General features: G+C 39.3%; 1 protein-coding gene across 3 annotated transcripts in view; it reads right to left on the bottom strand.

Moving 5' to 3' along the window:
- Positions 1-21,465, bottom strand: part of SPOP (speckle type BTB/POZ protein) — a 76,539-nt gene that overhangs the window by 8,102 nt on the left and 46,972 nt on the right. For 2 of the 3 annotated variants that reach the window (XM_061143777.1, XM_061143778.1), the window contains 5 exons: positions 12,682-12,825; positions 11,928-12,049; positions 9,734-9,885; positions 9,487-9,614; positions 1,792-1,969 (listed from right to left, as the gene is read on the bottom strand). In XM_061143777.1, the coding sequence (XP_060999760.1) occupies positions 1,792-1,969; positions 9,487-9,614; positions 9,734-9,885; positions 11,928-12,049; positions 12,682-12,759 (658 nt within the window). In that variant the 5' untranslated portion in view covers positions 12,760-12,825. Of the gene's footprint in view, positions 1-1,791; positions 1,970-9,486; positions 9,615-9,733; positions 9,886-11,927; positions 12,050-12,681; positions 12,826-13,103; positions 13,175-21,465 lie in introns of all 3 variants that reach the window. The other variant, XM_061143780.1, reaches the window with a different exon arrangement.

Raw genomic sequence — 21,465 nt, 5'->3', positions numbered from 1 at the left:
AGAGAGAAGGAACAGATGAAATACAGGAGTTTCAGCTAACAGGTACCCAGAACTTTTACCTAATTTATGTCGGAAAAGATTAATTTTAAATTTGCCATTTTCTAACCATATAATCCTAACTGTCTGAACCTTAGTATTTTAATCTAACTCCGAAAGAATATCAATTCTCACTATTCTTATCTCTGAAAGGTTATAGACTATATGGTACTCTATAAATACATCACAGAAGCTGAAGACTAAGGGCTGGTGCTTTCTGGAAGGGTCCAAAGCCAAGAGATGCCTATAGGGATCAGTGGATAGACAGAAGCTGATGTTAAATCACCTAGGGAGATTAAGTAGAGTGAAAAGAGAACTAAGGCAGACCCTTAGGGAATAACAATATTTAAAGGGTGGGTGAAGAGGAAGGTCACACATTAGAAGTAGCCAGGGAGCCAGCCAGAGAAACCAGGAGTCAAATAATACATAAACTGAAGAGTTCCTCAAATTTAGGAACTAGCAGGTCAATATAACTTTGGAAAACTGCTTTTGTGGCATGCAGGTGAACTGAGGATAAGTGGGAAGAAAGAGTCGAGAGAGGTAACATGCTAACTCAAGAAACTTAGCTCTGGAAAATAGAGAGAGAATAACTAGAAGGAGAAGCTTGAGCATGTTTTAGCCTGAGGGCAAACAGGCAATAGGAGAAAGAGATGACGAAGATATCAGATAACAAGGGTGTAAATGGCAGAGTAAGGCTTCTGAGAAGGCAGCATATGAGACAGAACAGCAGGAGAAAGTACAGTTTGCTTTGGACACGAAGAATTCCTCCTCCACTGAGAATGCAGAGAAAATGCAGGTAAGGTGAGAGCCAAGAGATATGGGCCTCAATTTTCTCCTGGAAGAAGTAGCAAGGTCATTTTTCAGGAGGTGGAGATTAAAGGAGAGTGGTAAGGTCCGAAGTGTCTATTGTTGAGAGAAAGAAAGGGAGCTGACTAATATCTGTAGAAAGAGGTCTTGGCAGTAATGAGGGTCTGGCTGAGTGTGGAGACACTAACATAAGCGTTAATGACTTCCTTTAGCAATTCTCAGTAACATTCAGTTGAGAGGGGGAGCAGTAGGATGGTTAGATTGAGCCAAACTGAGGTTTTGCCAGGTGTGCATTTTAGAATGACAAGGCTGGGGGTCGTGGTAAGAAATCTGCTGCCTGAAGGCTCATGTGATTTCTTCTCACATATTTTGGCCTGAATATAAGTTTGAAAGCTATGCTTCCCTGTGAGGTAAAGGCCATCAGTCTGCTTTATCAGTTCCCTCCTGGGAGTCAGCCTTTCTGGTCTTAAAGACCAAGGGCCTATTATTAGAACAAGACCTGATCTTCCAAATCACTGGCAGCATCCTCATTCTTCTGCTGTTTGTATGGAAGAGACGGCTAAAACCTCCAGGGCTGGGGACCTGGCTATGTGGTAGTTTAGTCCTGAGTCCAGAATCTTCTCCATTACATCCTAAGTCCCTGTCTAGGGGCTAATACTTGCTCTTAACCAGTGTTTGGACATCTTAACCTCAAGGTGCAAAGGCGTCTAATACACATTATCATCCATTCCTTGAAAATGGTGGTCTAAGTCCACTACAGAGAGAAAAGCGAGGTACCATTTTTATGGAAAGTCTTTTTGGTTTTGACAACTGTCACCACAATATAAAAATATGTTTAGCTGAAGTTTTTCTGTACTAGTTCAAAGTTTAAGCTATTCAAAAGGTGATTATGCAGTATACTGTTTTTCCCTGTTTAACCAAAACAAAACTCCATGAATAAATACCAACCTGCTAAGATAGCTTTGTGAGCCTGGAATTCCTGGCCAGCAACACACAAACAACAGTCTGTGAACCGGGAGTTCTCCCACAGTCCTCCTAACTCATCTGCCAATCGGCACTCAGGAACCTTCACCATATTCATGGTATTCTGGCCAGAAATGTTGACGGAATCTTGCACCACACTCACCTGTGAAAGACAAGAAAGCATAGTCCAAAGCTTTTGTTACCAGGAATTTTCGTCCCAGTAGGAGGAGAGATGACTTTCACCTTGCTGTTGCAGTACATTTAGGAACTACATCAAAATTTAGTCATATTCTCTTGGTTTTTAATCAAGGATTTATCCTCTTGAACAAGTAGTTCTAAACTATCACAATCATACTATTCTACAACATCTCAGGACAATAAGGAGAGAGCCCCACAAACTTCTCTCTCTTCCAAACGTCTCATAAGCTCTGCCTTCCCTGCCCTGAATGTGTATTAGTCGCTCAGTCGTATCCTACTCTTTGCAACTCCATGAACTGTAGCCTGCCAGGCTTCTCTGTTCATGGGATTCTCCAGGCGAGAATACTGGAGTGGCTTGCCATTCCCTTCTCTAGGGGATCTTCCCAACCCAGGGATTGAACCCAGGTCTCCCACATTGCAAGTGGATTCTTTACCCTCTGAGCCGACAGGGAAGTACCTGGGCAAATCACCACAGGGAAAAAACAGACAGAAACAAATGTTAAGCCTTAAATATTTACCTTATTTTCCCTAAGCAAAAGGTTAAATACAAAGAACTCCTATAGAAACTCCCATTTAAATTAAACTCTCTAGAGAAAAGAAGCTTATAAGCCTAAAAGCACTTTACTTATTTCAGTTAGGTCTAGAACATAAACATAAAATACAGCTTCTATTTTTGTTGTTGTTCAGTTGCTAAGTCGTGTCTGAGTCTTTGCGACCCCATGGACTGCAGCAAACCAGGCTCCTCTGTCCTCCACCACCTCCTCGAGTTTCCTCAAATTCATGTCTGTTGAGTCAATGATGCTATCTAACCATCTCATCCTCTGCTGCCTCCTTCTTTTGCCTTCTATCTTTCCCAGTACCAGAGTCTTTTCCAGTGAGTGGGCTCTTTGCATCAGGTGGCCAAAGTATTGGTGCTTCAGCATCAGTCCTTCCAATGAATATTCAGGGTTGATTTCCTTTAGGATTGACTAGTTTGGTCTCCATGAAGTCCACAGGATTCTCAAGAGTCTTCTCCAGTACCACAAATCAAAAGCATCAATTCTTTGGTGCTCAGCCTTCTTTATGGTCCAACTCTCACACAGGACACAGTAAATAACTGGTTTTCCTCACCAACATTAGTTTAATGAACCGGACCGAGCTTGGAAGATCTTGGGTAGTGATAACTGAGTAGGCATCCCACATCATTTACACGCCTACTCAGTCATTTGTGACAATGACATATAAGGTGATTGGCTCCAGCTAGGCATGCTCTTACAGTTTTGGAACAGAATGATGACCAGTTTACAGAGAAATCCAACTGGCCACTTGGCTTCAGCAGCAGCCAATTTAACTGTTTGGTCTAAAGAATCTAAAACCCTGGTACTTCTAGATAGGTCAATGAAACTCAGATAAATGTGTTAGAATACAAACTACAAGGACTGAGGCTTCCCTGACGGCCCAGTGGTTAAGAGTCCATCTTGCAATGCAGGGAAAGCAGGTTCAATCCCTGGTCAAGGAACTAAGATCCAACATGCCACAGAGCAACCAAGCCTGCACTCCACAACTACAGAGACCATGTGCCGCAACGAAAGATCCTGTGTGTCACAACTAAGGCTCCACAAAGTCAAATTAATTAATTAAAAAAAACACAGGAATTTATAAACCATATAAAACATTATAAAATAAGTGTAAATTACCAAGCTGAAGATGAGACCCAACAGATCTGTCTTCTGCCTGACAACCTTAACTATGCTTCCTCTCCTACATCATATTAGGTTAGAAATGTTAAAAAGAAAGTAGAATTCACAAACCTTGAGAATCAGCTCCCCACTCATGCTATTCCTATGAGTTAGATGAGAAAGACAGCTAAGGAACATCCTAAATGACTCAAATTTCTTTTAACCTTCAAGATGCAAGTCATCCTTTAAATGCAATCATAAACCCAGAGATGGTTAACGCCCCATCCAAATGACTGGTGGCCCCTTCTGCATAGGAATGAGATGTTTACTCTCAGGTCAAGAAGTTTATTCATTTGTTTCAAACTAGCTGTTATAGTCCTGAACAATGAAGCAGCTGAGTTAATCAATTATGAATGTGCTCAGCATTAGTAGCACATTTATCAGAGCCAGAATACAATATTATTTTAACAGCCCAGGACCCAACACAAACCACCCCACAGAGATTGTCCCGTGTCAGATCTCTAATTTGGTTCAGCAACTTTCTCTTATTAACATCCTTACTTCTTTGATATAATATTAACACCAAAAGTAAAAGCAGCCTATTTCCAGTTTTAGCTCCAAAATACTGCTGATTTAAAAATGAACAAACAAAACACCAAGGACACGCCCAATTAAATCCAACTTCCTCATGAGGGAAGGCAGGAATCTTATGGAATGGCCAATGAAAGGAACGGACAATACATTTGGCACTACGTTCCTAAGCTTGAATTAAACCAGTCTGACAGCAGCCCAAAGTCATCAACACTTGATGGCAATTTACTAGACTGGGTAAAATGAACTGGCAAGAGCTAAGCTGATTTTCAGACTATGGTTACCAGTGGTCTCTGTGCTGGTTACATGTGTACTTGGTAATGAGTGGGGCCCAAAGACAGTGACTCCTCTCACTGGGGTAATTCCTCTTTCTAGACACAGACAGGAACACAGCAGGAAGGAGAATGTACCTTTACTGCCTGAGCCAGACTTGTTCTGCAGATATATGGCTGCCTGGAGTCTCCAGAGCTCTGAATGTCTGGCACCTCTTACCAACATTAAATACGCTTAATTAAAAATAAATTTTAAATGGCATTCACAAATGAGTCTTCAGAGCCCAAACTTTTAACTTAGAAAGGATTGTTTTCCTCTGGAAATGATGACACTAAAATGATACCATTTTGAGAAAAACTAAAGATTTTTTTTTAATGTTTATAAAGTTGACTACGGAGACTCATTCAGAATTGCAGCTGTGAAGATGGCGTGACTGTGACATTTATGTCGTCTTAGACATAACTGCATGAAAATGTCTCAGGAAGGCTCTATAACCCTCTAAATTTCAAGTTGTAAAAGGGCCTCACTTTTAAAGTCAATTCTTTTCCTTAAAAAAGAAAATTTCATGAAAGATTATGTCATTTCTTGTGTATTTTGTCCAAACATAGAAAGTCAAGGTAAAAAACACTGGAAATGCATTTTTAACTTCCATATAATTAAAACAAATCTAGAAAAATAAACTGACTGTATATAGATTGTTTATAGCAGCAGCTGACCCTTTGCCAACAAAGGTCCATATAATCAAAGTTATGGTTTTTCCAACAGTCACATATGGATGTGAGAGTCGGACCATACAGAAGGCTAAGCACCAAAGAATTAATGCTTTCAAACTGTGGTACTGGAGAAGACTCTTGAGAGTCCCTTGGACAGCAAGGAGACCAAGCCATTCAATCCTTAAGGAAATCAACTCTGAATATTCATTGGAAGGACTGATACAATAATTGAAGCTTCAATACTTTGGCAACCTGATGCAAAGAGCCAACTCATTGGAAAAGACCCTGATGCTGGGAAAGACTGAGGTCAGGAGGAGAACGGGGTGACAGAGGATGAGATGGTTGGATGGCATCACCAACTAAATAGACATGAGTCTGAAAAAAATCCAGGAGATAGTGAAGGACAGGAAAGCCTGGTGTGCTTACAGTCCATGGGGTCACAAAGAGCTGGACACGACTCAGTGACTGAACAACAACAACATAGCAGCAGCACTACTTCTAATCAAAGACTAGCAACAATCTAAATGTCTATCAGTAAGAGAAAGAATAAACAAACCCATCAGCTGGTGAGTGAATATACAACCAAATACTGCACAGCATTAAAATCAATGAACTATAGTTATATTCATAATGCAAATAAACCTCAGAAACATAATGTGAAAACAACAGGTCCTAGATGACTACCTATATCCTGAGACCATCTTCATAAAGCTCAAAAAAAGCAAACCTAAACAATATATTGTTCAGGCATACAAATAATAAACAACAGAATGATTAATTCAAAAGAGCTATTTATTATCATTGTCTGAGTAGGAAGACAACAGGTCTAAGGGATTAGGAGGAAGCATATATAGGTCGGTTCTAAGTTACTGGCGGTAATGTTGGGTTGGGTAGTAGATTTACTACATTATCATGTTTTATAACCTATAATGATAGTACACATTAAAGCACCATTTTTGTAGGTTAAGAACAATCAATTATTATTCACATTTTCTTTCAACTAATATATACAAATAATCCATTAACAAATAGTAAAAGAAAAAATAGACCAACATATATAAATTTGGAAAAAATACATATTCTTGGGCTTTGAAGTGATATTGTTTGTTAAGGAAAGAGGCGTTTTAATAATTAACTAGTATCTAGGTATTTCATATGGTATTTAGTATTTCAACTTTAATTACAACATTACAAACAGGCACTGGAATCTTCTGTCAGAGGCATATACAATGAAGATGGAATACATGGATTTTTACTGCTAACAGCTACTTGTTTTCAGTATAAATAAAGAGGATCAACAAAAGTGAAGCATTTCAAGTAGATTTTCTGTGGTCCAAATTATTAAAGAGAAAATTAAAAGTGTAAAGCTTTCATGATTCTTTCATTACCAAAGAAAACTTGGTAGAGCCCGTTTCCCAGGGTGAATGGTGCTCAGTTCCACTTTAGTGTAGCATAGCAGACTAGAGGTGGAAAGTGGAGAGCTGCTACCAATTTGCTGCACAATGTCAGGAAAAATTACCTAACCTCCCTAGGCACTGCTTCTCCCCTCAATAACATAACATGAATCGAAAAGAACTAACCCAGCTCAAAGGACTGTGATAAAAGACAATTGAGGGAATGAGTTAACTAAGCAGTATCAACTGGGAAAAATCACTGCATTTCCTAAGAGTCAGAAAGAAAGATCAATGAGAACCGGAAGTGAACCCAGAGGCACATTACAAACAAGACTGCCCATTCAGCATTTTCAGTTTCACTACCGGTTACACAGTTATACTGAAATATAGCCCAAACACACAAATGTGTGATTCTCAGTCTTTCACCTTAGGATTCCCTCTTATGACCTCTGGGAACAGACCAAAATATGCACAAAACAACTGTACTTATTACATCAGGACAGGACAGAAGTACCTGGGCCAAAAACTGGGTAAGGAATACAACAGTGGAGTACTCATAATCTAAATTTGTATGTGGACATCAACTTCATAAAGGCCTCTAAATTATAAGAAAATATAACTAAACCAATAATAAATAAAATATAAATATGAACAAAATAGACTGGTTTATAAATATTCCATTGATAGAAGGGAGCAAAGGTCAAAGTGACAGAATTTTCACCAAAGGGTGATCTAGCTCTGAAATGCACTAAGAACTTAGATGAGCTGCAGACATTTTTAAAACCCACACATCCAACACACACCCCTACGCAACTGTCTCGCAACGCTGAACGCTACTAAGTCCACAGAGAGTCTTGGAACAGAAACGAGTCTCACTAGGCACAAGCCCAAGAACGAGAAGCAACACTCAGCACCTGTGGCCAACGGAGAAGTGTGAGAGGAACAGATGGCACACCTGGTCCGATGGTGAGAAACCGATGGCATCAGCAGAACCCAGCCAGACGTTTCCCTGTTCAACATCTCCTCATTTCCAAAGTGTCATCTCACTTCCCTTCTAAGTCAGTAAGGCATTTCTAAACTTAACCACAGAATTTCTCCTAAGAGAATTTCATATGGGGAAGCAAAGAGAGAGTGCCTCAGACTCAACCACAGGATGAGAAATTGCCAAGTGAGGGCAGGTCAACTGGTTTCCAAATCAAGAATGTCAATACAAGGGCTGAAGCAGATGGAATGGATCTGGGTGGGGTAAGGTGCGGGGGACAGCATATAAAGAAAACGCTGGATGCACTGTAGACTTAAAAATGTGGCAATAAAGGCTCTGGTATTGCCTAAGACACCAGATGCATTATTTAGAGGTGATTTCCTTCAGAGAATAGTTCAAAGATTGGCTTTCATTTCCAACAGAAATTAAGACTCCACTATTTTATTTTTTTTCTGAAATACAGGATCTCTAAGGTGGGTGAATATTCAACTGATAGTTTGTTTATATAACATTCAATCTCACACAAAACCACCCAATTGTTCTTGCTCTCATTTCTCCACATGGGCAATTGAGTATGATCTGTAACTACTTGGATTTCTGTAGAATTGAAATTCCAAGATAAAAAATAACTGCAACATTTTATATATTTTTACAGACACCTTCACTCTAGTATTTTTATTCCCTTTTTTCTCTTAGCAATTAAAAAGGAGAAAAGGTAGCTATTATGCAAACTATATTTTATGTATTCAGTGTAGTATTTTAATAAACTATACCTCACAGGTTTACTAATCATCAGCAACTCTATGAAAATATTCAATGAGCTGTGACTTGGAAAAGAAGCCAGCGACTGCTGGCCAGGCCTCTTCTACAACAGGGCAAGACTCCTAAGGGACACCTTCCCTGCTGTGCGGGTGGTGACATGCTATGCCTTTGGAGCTATCGTTAATGTTAACTCGCAACGTGGGCCTATTATTTGACAAAGTACACTGTTAGTTGGGAAACTTGCCTGTACCCTCCCCATGAAAGCACAGGAGACATTCTCTTGGTGATGCTGATCAGGAATCAGGTCCTTGACCACACAATGTACAAGCAACACCAACATCCCAGCTGACTAGAGGTTTTCTTAGTTTCTTACACTGTAAGCTTATTAGTATTTATAAACGCATTAATAACAGCATGAAACAACTAATTAGTATATACTCATTAAAGAAATCATTTTCGAACTCACTCTCATGGAATTTTATTTCTAGGCTTCTCCTATAAACCTGAAAAAGGCTCTTTAGGTCATTGGGGATCTTAGAAGGCTTCTCCTAAATGACTACAGGTAACCCTCTTCACTAACAATGACTTAGCTCTACATAACCTCCACTCTAAAAAAATGGTTCTTACCTTCCTATTTCACAACTCCCTCAGCAAGACAAACCAGAGACACTCAACAACTGATAAAAGTCATCTTGTTCAAAGAGCAGAAAAGAGAGTGCTCTATCAAACCCATGTGGACCTCATATTCAAGGAGGAGCCAGAGAGCTCAAGGAACAAATACACTTATCCAGTTGCTGGTCATTCTCCTCAGTGTAAAGAAACAGTCCTTCCAAATGCTTTCTGAAAAATTTTGCAATGAAAAGCCAGAATCATGACCCAAGATAGTACATACACAATCTTTGTTTTTAAACAAATAATAACAAGTGGAAAACTGAGCTGCCCAACAACCTTGAAAACAAGGCACAACTTTCAGTCAGTCATGTAAACAGTATCTGTGCAGCACCACTCCACTCGGGGATTTTCTCACTCTCCATCCTTGACACAATACATCTACCGATACCCATCAGGTCTGGGAACTGCTACTCTCACAGCAGGGTAAAAGGACTCACCTCACAGAAGAGGGTAAGCTTGTCATCAGGAAGAAGCCCATTGGCCTCATCCAAGAGAAAATCTCTACGGATGAATTTTTTGAATCCCCAGTCTTTCCCCTGCACAAACCTATATGCCCGTTGACTCTCTGGAGTGAAAAAAAAAAAAGTTATATTTAGGGTTACTCAAAAAAAGATCAAATCCACAACTTGTCAATGTACAAAGTTGCTGGATGTGAAAACAGAGTTGAACAAAGATAACATTTACCCATAGCTTTGGTTTCTTCACCCTTGGCATTTAGGATGGAGAATTTGAATTTTGCTCGAACTTCACTCTTTGGACAGCTGACGAGTAACAGGTAAAGTGACAGGTAATCTTTGCTTTCTTCATCTAGTCCTTTTGGGTTTACCCGCAAACACCTGCCCAAAACAGAAGGAAAAAAAAGTCAAAAGCAACCACGTTTGTAGGCTCATGAAGTGATAGGAGGCAACGAGAACGTAAGAATCAACAGGAGATGTTAAAAAACAAACCGAGGCCCCATTAGCAGGATATTCTGACTCAGTTAAATGACTACTTACAAATCACTCTTCTAGAGCAACCTGAGGCACCTTTTAAAAAGTAAACAATAAAGGGGCATCTTAGAATCCGACAACACATCCCTTGCATCTCTGCCTCTTTCCTCATAATCTCCCAAATCATTTTTTTCTCCCTAAAATACTTCAAAATTCAGCTGAATTTCTATCTGTTTTAATCCTCAATCTCAGGAAAATTCAGCCCCTTATTTTTTGGGGACTGTAGTGAAACCAGGAGAAAAAAAGTCAGTGAGCCTTTCAACACCAATTTGGGAGAGAAAAAGAACTCTAGAGAAATAAGTAATCTTTTACAGATATTTTACCAATCTGGCGATAATACTCTAAGATTAAAATAAGAGGCAATATGGAGGAAGCACAGACAAAGGTAAACTCCCATTATGCGGGGCAGAGTTCCAAGTCAGACTTCTAAGTAGAGTTAGCGATGCCAATCTGTTACCAATGGATCAAAACAAAATTCAGACAGAATTTAACAGGTTCAACTCAGTTAACTTGTAAATGTCATTAGCTGAACTACATGTGGTTCAGACACTGTTTTACCATGTATAATACATAGGCCATATGCATCCTTAGGCCTTGCCAGTATTATGACACCTTTCTCAAACAGGTGGCCCAATTCACTGCTTCTCTGGGAAGTGCATACACCACAGACATCACAACACATTGTGCTAAAGATGTGGATTTAAATACAATGCCTAAGAATTCTCTCAGCACCTAGTAATTCACTACTTAATGTACATGGCCAACAAATACTAAACAAATGGAAAGTCACTGAACTTTTCAGTGGGTTAACAGAGGTCAAAATGGTGGTTCATAGATATGTACTCTGGGCTTTGTAGGGAGAACATGGTTGTATACATAACAGCCTGCAGCTCCTCAAGAGAAGACATGGTTTGGGAGGGACTGACCCACCCTCCCAGATCCTATTTCCCTTGCCACAAGGATCAACTGAGGGAACCTATAGATCTAAACCAGTCAGTGCACTCTGACACATTCTTGGCCACACAGTTCAGAGAAAGTTTAAAGACTTGGTTGGTAGTGGAAGATGCCCATTGCTACTGCCAGTCAACTTTCAACCACAAGGGAAGCTAATCTTGAGATGTCAAACAGTGTGGAGAGCAGGGCAGAGCAGAGAGTGATGGGTCCTTAATCTAACCATTGGCCTGGCTCTGGGATCAAATTACTTTAAAAGATATCCTACACCCTGGGCATTCCAGTTACAAGTAAATAAATCTCCTTTGTTTAAAAACAGGCAATCTTGGAGAAGGAAATGGCAATCCACTCCAGTATTCTTGCCTGGAAAAATCCATGGACAGAGGAGTCTGGAGGGCTGAAGTCCATGGGATTACATGACTGAGCAGGTGTGCACGAGGGTGGAGGGAGATGGGTTGATAGCAATAAACTGGTAGAACTAAAAAAAAACAAAAACAGGCAATCTAAAAATCAAGAGCTATTACATTATAAAAGCTAGATTTTCTGTTTTTCTTGAAAAAATCAAAGAATCTGGCAATGGTCAGACCTTATTCACATGTGGCTATAGTCAGGGTGAGCTGTAGCCACCACTTCTTTTAGGACACTAACTAGTTTGCAAAGTGGTCAACATTCACACCAGGTACGGATATTATTTACAATACTGGCCCTCTTAACTCACTGACTTTACTCTACAGCCATTTGAGCTTGCTGACCCCGAAACACTCACGGAACTAATTCAACAAACATACAGTGAGCATCTGTCATGTATCAGACACTGGGGAATAAAGAACAAAACAAAGTCCCTGCCATCAAGGATCTTACGTTCCAGTCTTCCATGAAGCCAAGCAAAACAGGCAACTTTTAGAAAAATTTTTACAGCTAAATGTATTCTTCCTCACCATTTCAGTTTATCATTGGCTCCTGATGAAAAGGTTGAACTTTTAATGACTTCACCCATTTCCTCCCGGCAAAAGCTAAAGTTATTGATGGTCCACATGTAGGAGAATTTCACTACCTTGATCTGTTGATAGAAAACCAGGAAGTAATTATATAGGAAGTGAGCAACCTGAAAAACAGGCTGGAGATCAGATAATTTCCCCCTCCCTCCCTTTGCATAATCCCATAAGAAGATAGCACTGTTCAGCCAGCATACAGGCTCATCCTTTTCCATCCCTCATCTACATTTTAAGAAATCTCACAGTGATCAACTGCTTCCACTGCTTTTCTTTTCAGTTTCTGAGAAATATTGGATGGAAAGTGAGAAAAGCACAGACAATGTTGGGAAAGCATGTGATTAAGCCACACCTAAAATGAACCTCTGCTCAGAGCAGTGTTTAATGATTTAGATATTGACACCACTGCCTGGGGTTGCAAATCTCAAACCTAGTTTCCCCTTGAGTTGCTCAACAGAGTCACACATTACCATCAAGGAAGATATAGAGACTAGGTCTAGTTTCAAAGATTTCTCTCCTTCAACCTCCTGTGAAAAACAGCGGCCTAGGCCATTCAGATTCCTCGTAGAAAACCAAGGAACAGAAAGATGACATGTACTTTACCTATTTGACATGTATGACTCAGAGAAAGCAGGAAAGTCAACATAGAAAAGAAACCTGATTCCTTTTGTCCACCAAAATCCTCCCAAGAAGCACCTACCTGTGTGTAGCACCAGCTCTCAGCTACAGGGCCACTCGACATTTCTGCCGGGGGTGGAGGACTTGGAACCCTTGACATCGCCAGTTTGAAGGTTAAACAAGATTTCCGAAGTCAAGGGACAAAAACTTCTATTGTTTCTTCACCCTGGTTGATGCAAGAAGCAAGAGAATTTTATTAGCATACAATCCTACTACTTCCATTTGACCTTCCAGAGACTGGAAACTTTGTCTCCTGCCTGGAATGCACTGCCGTTATCATTCAAATGACTGCTTAGCATGCAATGTTAACCTCAGAGAAGATCACCTAACCTAAGGCAGTCTCCTCATCACAAAGATAAAATCCTGTTTTAATTTTCTGCACAAAACTAATTATTTATATAACATATAATTTATATAATTATAAGATAATTAATATTATCTTACCAATTGAGTACCCTTTACTCAAAGGGTACTTAAAGTAGGGGCTTCCTTGATGGCTCAACAGGTAAATATGCCTGCAATGCAGGAGACACAAAAGACACGGAAGGAAATGGCAACCCACTCCAGTATTTTTGCCTAGAAAATTCCATGGACAGAGGAGCCTGGTGGGCTACAGACCATGGGGTCACAAAGCGTCGGACATGACTGAGCGACTTCCTAAAGAGAAGACAGCATGGTGAACATCACATACAGGTTTGCTACTGGCTCCTTCCCTTGGGGGTACAAATACAAATACTCCTAAAGGAAAATAACTTTGTTACCTTTCCAACTACTGTCTTATCTTCTACACTTCAGTGCAAACTTATTAATAAGAATAGTCCTTGGGAGGGAGGTTCACGATGAGGGGACCTATGTATACCTATGGCTGATTTATGTTGATATATGGCAGAAACCAACACAGTATTGTCAAGCAATTATCCTCCAATTAAAAATAAATTTAAAAAGAAAAGAATAGTCCTTTATTTCTTAACCCATTGTTAGCTGCTCTCTTGAAGGGCAACATTCACCCCTCTCTTAGATGTGTTCCTTTCTATGTAGCATTAACAATCTCTCTTGTTACACTTCACCAGTGTCTGATTTTCCAGATTCTTCTCCTTGCCTTCTCTGTTTTCTGATCATTCCTCAATATCTTTTACTGGATTCTCTTACTTCACTGTTGTTCCCATGGTTTAATCTTGAATCATTTTCTCAAACTACATTCTCTTTTGTGGTCTAATTTTATCCACAACAGTGTCAAACTTCTGTTTTTATGTAAATGTTTCCCACATCTCCAACTCTGACCTCTCTCATAAGCCTCAGACCATTCCTAAATAATTGCTACACATCTCAACAGGGTGTCCCAGTAGCAAACCAAATCCAACTCAAAATTCTCCCCTCCAGGGTCTTTCTACACATAAAAGACATTAAAAACAGCAGTGAATACAATTTTTAAGTACTATGAACAAAGCAAAAAACAAAGCTTACACTACATGGCAAAGAGTTAGCTGTATAAGAAGTAATACATAAACTGTTTCTACAAAATAAATAAGAAAAAGACCAACTATCCTATAAAAATACCAGCCACAAAAAGTAAATAAAATAGCTGTTACTAAACACTGTTTACCTATCAGGTTTGGAATAGGTCCAAGAATTTCTATTTCTAACAAGTCTGGACATGGAACAACAGACTAGTTCCAAATAGGGGAAGGAGTATGTCAGGACTGTATATTGTCAGCTTGCTTATTTAACTTATATGCAGAGTACATCATGAGAAACGATGGGCTGGATGAAGCATAAGCTGGAATCAAGACTGCAGGAAGAAATATCAATAACCTCAGATATGCAGATGATACCACCCTTATGGCAGAAAGTGAAGAAGAACTAAAGAGCCTCTTGATGAAAGTGAAAGAGGAGAGTGAAAAAGTTGGCTTAAAGCTCAACATTCAGAAAACTAAGATCATGGCATCCAGTCCCATCACTTCATGGCAAATAGATGGGGAAACAGTGGAAACAGTGTCAGACTTTATTTTCTTGGGCTCCAAAATCACTGCAGATGGTGACTGCAGCCATTAAATTAAAAGATGTTTACTCCTTGGAGAAGGAAATGGCAACCCACTCCAGTATTCTTGCCTGGAAAATTCCATGGACAGTGGAATCTGGTAGGCTACAGTCCATGGGGTTGCAAAGAGTCGGACACGACTGAGCGACTTCACTTTCACTTTCACTTTACTCCTTGGAAAGATTATGACCAACCTAGATAGCATATTAAAAAGCAGAGACATTACTTTGCCAACAAAGGTCCATGTAGTCAAAGCTATGGTTTTTCCAGTAGTCACGCATGGACGTGAGAGTTGGACTATAAAGAAAGCTGAGCACCGAAGAATTGATGCTTTTGAACTGCGGTGTTGGAGAAGACTCTTGAGAGTCCCTTGGACTGCAAGGAGATCCAACTAGTCCATCTTAAAGGAGATCAGTCCTGAGTGTTCATTGGAAGGACTGATGTTGAAGCTGAAACTCCAATCCTTTGGCCACGTGATGCTCAAGATTGACTCATTTGAAAAGACCCTGATGCTGGGAAAGACTGAGGGCAGGAGGAGAAGGGGACGACAGAGGATGAGATGGTTGGATGGCATCACCGACTCAACGGACATGAGTATGGGTAAATTCCAGGAGTTGGTGATGGACAGGGAGGCCTGGCGTGCTGTGATCCATGGGGTCGCAAAGAGTAGAACACGATTGAGCGACTGAACTGAACTGAACAAGTTCCCAGGTGACCCTGATGTGCTGGTCCTGGTTCGTTTTGAGAACCACTGCCCTAGAAAAACTGCACATAGGCACAAGAAGACACGGACAAGGTCGTTCAATGTGGCAGTTATAAACAAACTAAAAATCCAGTAGGAGGGAAATAGGTAACTAAATTGGGTTATTTCCATACAATGGAAAACTATTTCAGGATTTAAAGGCAATGAACTGCACCATGGAGATGAGATCAAATACAATACTAATGAAAAAAGAGTTTTGGAATGTCTTGTGCAGTACATTATTTACACAGATTTAAGATTTATATATTATTTACAGATATTTGCATACAGTTCAGTTCAGTCGCTCAGTCGTGTCATGACTCTTTGCGACCCCATGGACTGCAGCACGCCAGGCTTCTCTGTCCTTCACCAACTCCCAGAGCTTGCTCAAACTCATATGCATTGGGTTGGTGATGTCATCCAACCATCTCCTCCTCTGTCATTCTCTTCTCCTTCTGCCTTCAATCTTTCCCACCATCACGGTATTTTCAAATGAGTCAGTTCTTTGCATCAAGTGGCCAAAGGACTGGAGTTTCAGCTTGAGCATCAATCTGTCCAATGAATATCCAGGACTGATCTCCTTTAGGATGGACTGGTTGGATCTCCCTGCAGTCCAAGGGACTGAAGAGTCTTCTCCAACACCACAGTTCAAGAGCACCAATTCTTCGGTGTTCAGCTTTCTTTATGGTCCAACTCACATCCATAAATGACTACTGGAAAAGTCATAACTTTGACTAGATGGACCTTTATCAGTAATGTCTCTGCTTTTTAATATGCAATCCCATGGATGGAGGAGCCTGGTAGGCTTCAGTCCATAGGGTCGCAAAGAGTCGGACACGACTGAGTCACTTCACTTCACTTCACTAGGCTGGTCATAACTTTCCTTCCAAGCAGCAAGCGTCTTTTAATTTCATGGCTCCAGTCACCATCTGCAGTGATTTTGGAGGCCAAGAAAATAAAGTCTGTCATTGTTTCCCCATCTATTTGCCATGAAGTGATGGGACCGGATGCCATTATCTTAGTTTTTTGAACGTTGAGTTTTAATGCATACAGTAGAAGTGAAAAAAAATCAATGACAAGCTATGTAGCAGATTCAGGATGGGGGAGCAAGAAAGAATGAAGCTGGGAAAAGAATGCAAGACATTTCAAGTTGATCTCTCATGTTTCTTTTAAAATTAGGACAACCTAAGGCAAATATGACAATACAAATGGCATTTAATTTGGGATGACAGCTACTGTTGTGTATAATATCCTCTGTACTGTTCTCCTTTATCTTTAAAATATATTAATTGTAGGAATGGCATAAAAAGGATATATTTATTTCATTATATCATACATTGTCTAGTTTACAATATACAGGGGAGAAATTACTTTCCCAAACTCCTGGTTTATTTTTTAGTTAGGAACAGACAATACGAATCTTCTAAATGACTGTGTTGTCCTCTGTGCTTGACTACTATGAAGCTCTGAGACAAATTTGTCTTGAAACTATAGGCTCACATGGCTCATTCTATATTCTATATAGCTCATATTATTACTGTACTATGGCTTTATTATTTTCTTAACACTTACTAATTTTGCTATAAGTCATTAAACTGTTTATTTTACTCTTTGATATGTTAAGTATTTCCGGAAACTGCCCCAAATCCTTCATAGAAAGAGGTATAAATGAATAACTTTCCCCTGCCCCCAAATCACTCAACTCATACGCATTCAGTAGCTACTTAAGTAATAAGCATGGAAGAGTATTAATAAGATATAGGGCACCCTCACAGAGTAATACCACTAGTATTACCAGAGTCCCTACTGGTTTTAACACTATCCTACATGTGTTTATAATTAAAATATCCCATGTAATCACAGATGAAGTTAAGATTTATACACATGATGTGCTATTTTACTTAAGCCAGCAAACTAAGCACTGCAATGGTCTTTGGGCTTCCCTGGTTTATGCAATTCAAGATTTCATGATAATATCAAGAAAAGAGACCTGTGATCAAGATAGGCTTGCATTTGATGGAAAACACATTCTCACCCCATGGGCCTGCCAGGCTTCTCGGTCCAGGGAATTCTCCAGGAAAGAATATTGGAATGGGTGGCCATTCCCTTCTTCAAAGGATCCTCCTGGATCCAGGGATGGAACTGGGGTATCTTCTGCATTGCAGGTAGATTCTTTACCATCCGAGTCACCAGGGAAGCCCATTTATTTATCTAGTAGTAAATGAACCTTAGGCAGTTTTATAAATCCAGTTACCATTACTGCCAGTAGGAACCAGAATGGAATTTCAAAATTCCCAATTAAAACTATCTTTTGGGCAGGCTGGCAATGAAGATGTGAATTTTACATGTTAGTTAAGAGCATAAAACTTGGCTCTGTGGGTGTGAGGTGCAGGCTTAGCTCTATATTGATGGATCATAAAATACTAATTTGAGTTTATTGTTAAAGTTTAAAAAATACTTCAAACTTATCTAACAATTAATAATTTAGGAATTCTCTAAGCCTAAGAAAAAACAAGTTTAAAAGCCACCTTATTTTAATGGATTAACTGTTGCTACAGAGCTATGGTCCATTATTACAACCAGAAAATAAAGTACAACTTGTCTTGGCCATTTTTTCCTATCTTGTTTGTTTCTCATTTATTCTGTACACAAGTCTTTGTGTGTTTTTTTTTGTTTGTTTGTTTTTTTAAATAATATCACCCACCCATCTTCCAATTGTTTAAAAATGTCCAACCCAGCAGTCAGCAGAACTAGAGAATCAGTTTTAGACTCTAAGGAGCTCTAACCACCCAACTGGCTGGGAGGGAAATTGACTAGGATAGCACAAGTCTAATTAATTTCACTCAGAGTAGGCACCATGTGCAAACACATGTTCATCAGCAAAGTAGCCTGGTGGTACACGAACTCTTCAGCACTACATGCCAATTTCCACAGATGCCCAGCAGAAAAACAATTTTAGAAAAGAGGAGGTCTATTTGAGGGTCATGGTTTGAGACTCTTTAAGAGAGAGACAACAAGTATCAACATATACTGTTCCTGGCTTCAAACAAGTTGAAACAAGACTTCCCAAGTTCTCTAACGAGAAATTTATTTTCCAAAGCTTAGCAAACTTCCCCGTATGCTAACAACTCAGAGGCTGAACCTATCTGTTATATGTGTGCTTAGTCACTTCAGTCTGCGATCCTATGGACTGTAGCCTACCAGGCTTCTCTGTCCATGGATTTTCCAGGCAAGAATACTGGAGTGGGTTGCCATTTCCTTCTCCCAGGGGATTTTCCCGACCCAGGGATCCAACCCAAGTCTCTTATGTCTCCTGCAGTGGCAGCCGAGTTCTTTACCAATAGAGCCAACTGGGAAGCCCTATCTGTAATATACCACCATTTATTTTCCTGTTCACTCTATTAAATCCTGACCTATGAGTCTACACCTCTTCTGAGAGTATCTTCATTCTATAAGATGAAAAAGATTGGTTATTTTCCCCTTCATTGTGAAACCATAAATCAGTAATTCGAACTGAACTCTTATGTAATCAGGATACTTCCAGGAGAGAAGATGAATTCCCTGTACAATAGAAAGAAACATCCCAATAGTTTAACCTGTGGCACACGCCAGAGCTAGGCTAGACGTGCTCTGCAAAATGCTACATAGACGGCTTGTGCAGCTTGCTTTCTGTCTGTCTTTTTAGTGGAAAAGGGATTCAACCCTTAAGGATTTTCTTAAAAAACTTTTTATTTTGTATTGGGGTTTACCTGATTAACAAACAATGCTAATAAGTGATAATTTCAGGGGAAATTATCAATGCTAATAAGTGATAATTTCAGGTGAACAGCGAAGGGAATCACCCATACATATACACATATCCATTCTCCTAACAGCTTGTGCAGTTTTTAAATCTTTTATTCCTAATAAGTATTCTTCCATCTTCAATCTGATTCCATCTTCCAGAGAATTTTTTTTAAAAACAAACAATTAATACAGGCATATCACATATATGGTATCTTTATATCCATCAGTCTTAAAATTACAGGATAAAATTATGCAGATACTAGACTGAATCATTGTTTTTGTAGGCCAAAGATAGTCAAAAATTGGCAATTTCATATGGTTTAATACATAAACATGCACAAGCTAGAAGGCTGGGAATATGGCTTCTTGCCAAAGCATAGTTTTTTAGGGACTTTTTAAAAACCTGTAACTTTTTTTTTCATGGTTTAAAGCCTGGTACAGTTTCCAAGTAAGGAAAAATCCCAATGTCGTTAACTATTTTAAACTTGAGAGACGTCTGCATTTTCCAAAACAGAAGATGCCAAAAAGACTGTTGACACACACACACAAAACTATAGAAAGACTTGGGTATATTCATTTTTAAGAAACTTTTGGGACCTCAAAGGAGTGTCTGTATTTCTTCTGTTACATATGCTCAATCATGTACAGCCCAGGAGGTAGTATCTTCTTTCTCATTACCCTATAAATTACAGGTCATACTGATTTCCTCTGCTGCAAGGTCTGAATGACTTTTGAATATTTGTTATGAGTAAACTTTTTGCAGTTCAGTCTAGTCGGTGCCGTGTTTAGTCGTTCAGTCATGTCTGACTCTTTGAGACCCTATGGACTGTAGCCAGTCAGGCTCCTCTGTCCACAGGGATTCTCCAGGCAAGAATACTGGAGTGGGTTGCCATGCCCTCCTAGAGTGAATCTTCCCAACTCAGGGATCAAGCCCAGGTCTCTTGCATTGCAGGTGGATTCTTTACCATCTGAGCCACCAGGGAAGCCCTCAATGTAGTCTAACAAAACACTAAATGCACTTTTTATTTATTTATTTTTTTAAATTAATTTATTTATTTGGTTGCACTGAGTCTTAGCTGAGGCATGTGGGATCTAGTTCCCCGACCAGGGATCGAACCTGGGCCCCGTGCATCGGGAGCCCAGAGTTTTAGCCACTGGACTACCAGGGATGTCCCCGCACTTTTTATTTTTATTTATTTATTTTAAATGCACTTTTAAAAAAAAATTTAGAGACACTTCTTAGGGGCAATCAAGAGAGATTTCAATCAGCAAAGGAAGATGGGTTTCTCATGTCTCACGTCAGGTACATGCTTCCTAAAATTTACAAGTTAAAGATGACTGCTTTTTTAACAAAACTGAGATATAACTGACATGTAACACTGTATTTTTTTTTCTCCTTCGTCTTTTTTTTTTTCATTTATTTTTATTAGTTGGAGGCTAATTTCTTTACAATATTGTAGTGGCTTTTTTTTTTTTTTTTAATTCTATAACACGGAGATTTAGAATTGAGTGACTCTAAAGAGCAAGAAGAAAAAAATCAATAGCCTAACAGAAAAATAGGCAAAGAACAGCCAATGGTTTACAGACAAGTAAATATCAATGGCTCTTAAATATGTGAAAACAATTTCAACTCTCATTTATAATGGATAAATGCAGAGTAAACCACACATTAATTCACCCAGTGACTCTGCAAAGATTAAAATGTTTGATAACACCTGCCTAGGGTAAGGAGAGCATTTCTGATTGGAGTATAGACTGTTATAAACTCCACGAAGGGAAATATATATCAAAATGAATTAGAAATACAAATACCCTTTGATCTAACAGTTCCACATATAGAAATTTATCCTACTGATAAATATAAAAGGTTTTTCAATGTGGCACTATTTGCAATCACAACAACTTAAAAAAAGGAAATAACCTGAAAGTCCATCAGCAGGGGATTGGTTAAATAAATTATGGTATAGACAATGTAATAATAATATTTATTTTAAAAAGGAATGGGGAAGCTCCTTCTATCTAAACACGCAAAAATATTTAGTGTGTGTGTATAAAATATCTCTGTAAAGCTATACAAGACTCTAGGGACACTGGCCAGTTCCAAGGAAGGAAACTGGTACTTGCATGGGAAGGAGAATTTCCATTATGTTCCCTTTTGTACATACTGAATTTTGAACCATGTGACTATATTACCTTTTCAAATAGTGAATAAAAATATCTTAAAGAGAATTAGCAGACTT

Source organism: Dama dama, chromosome 5, assembly GCF_033118175.1.
Source record: "Dama dama isolate Ldn47 chromosome 5, ASM3311817v1, whole genome shotgun sequence".
Taxonomy (NCBI): domain Eukaryota; kingdom Metazoa; phylum Chordata; class Mammalia; order Artiodactyla; family Cervidae; genus Dama; species Dama dama.
The sequence above is the reverse complement of the archived record's forward strand: the minus strand, read 5'-3'. Positions and strand labels throughout refer to the sequence as shown.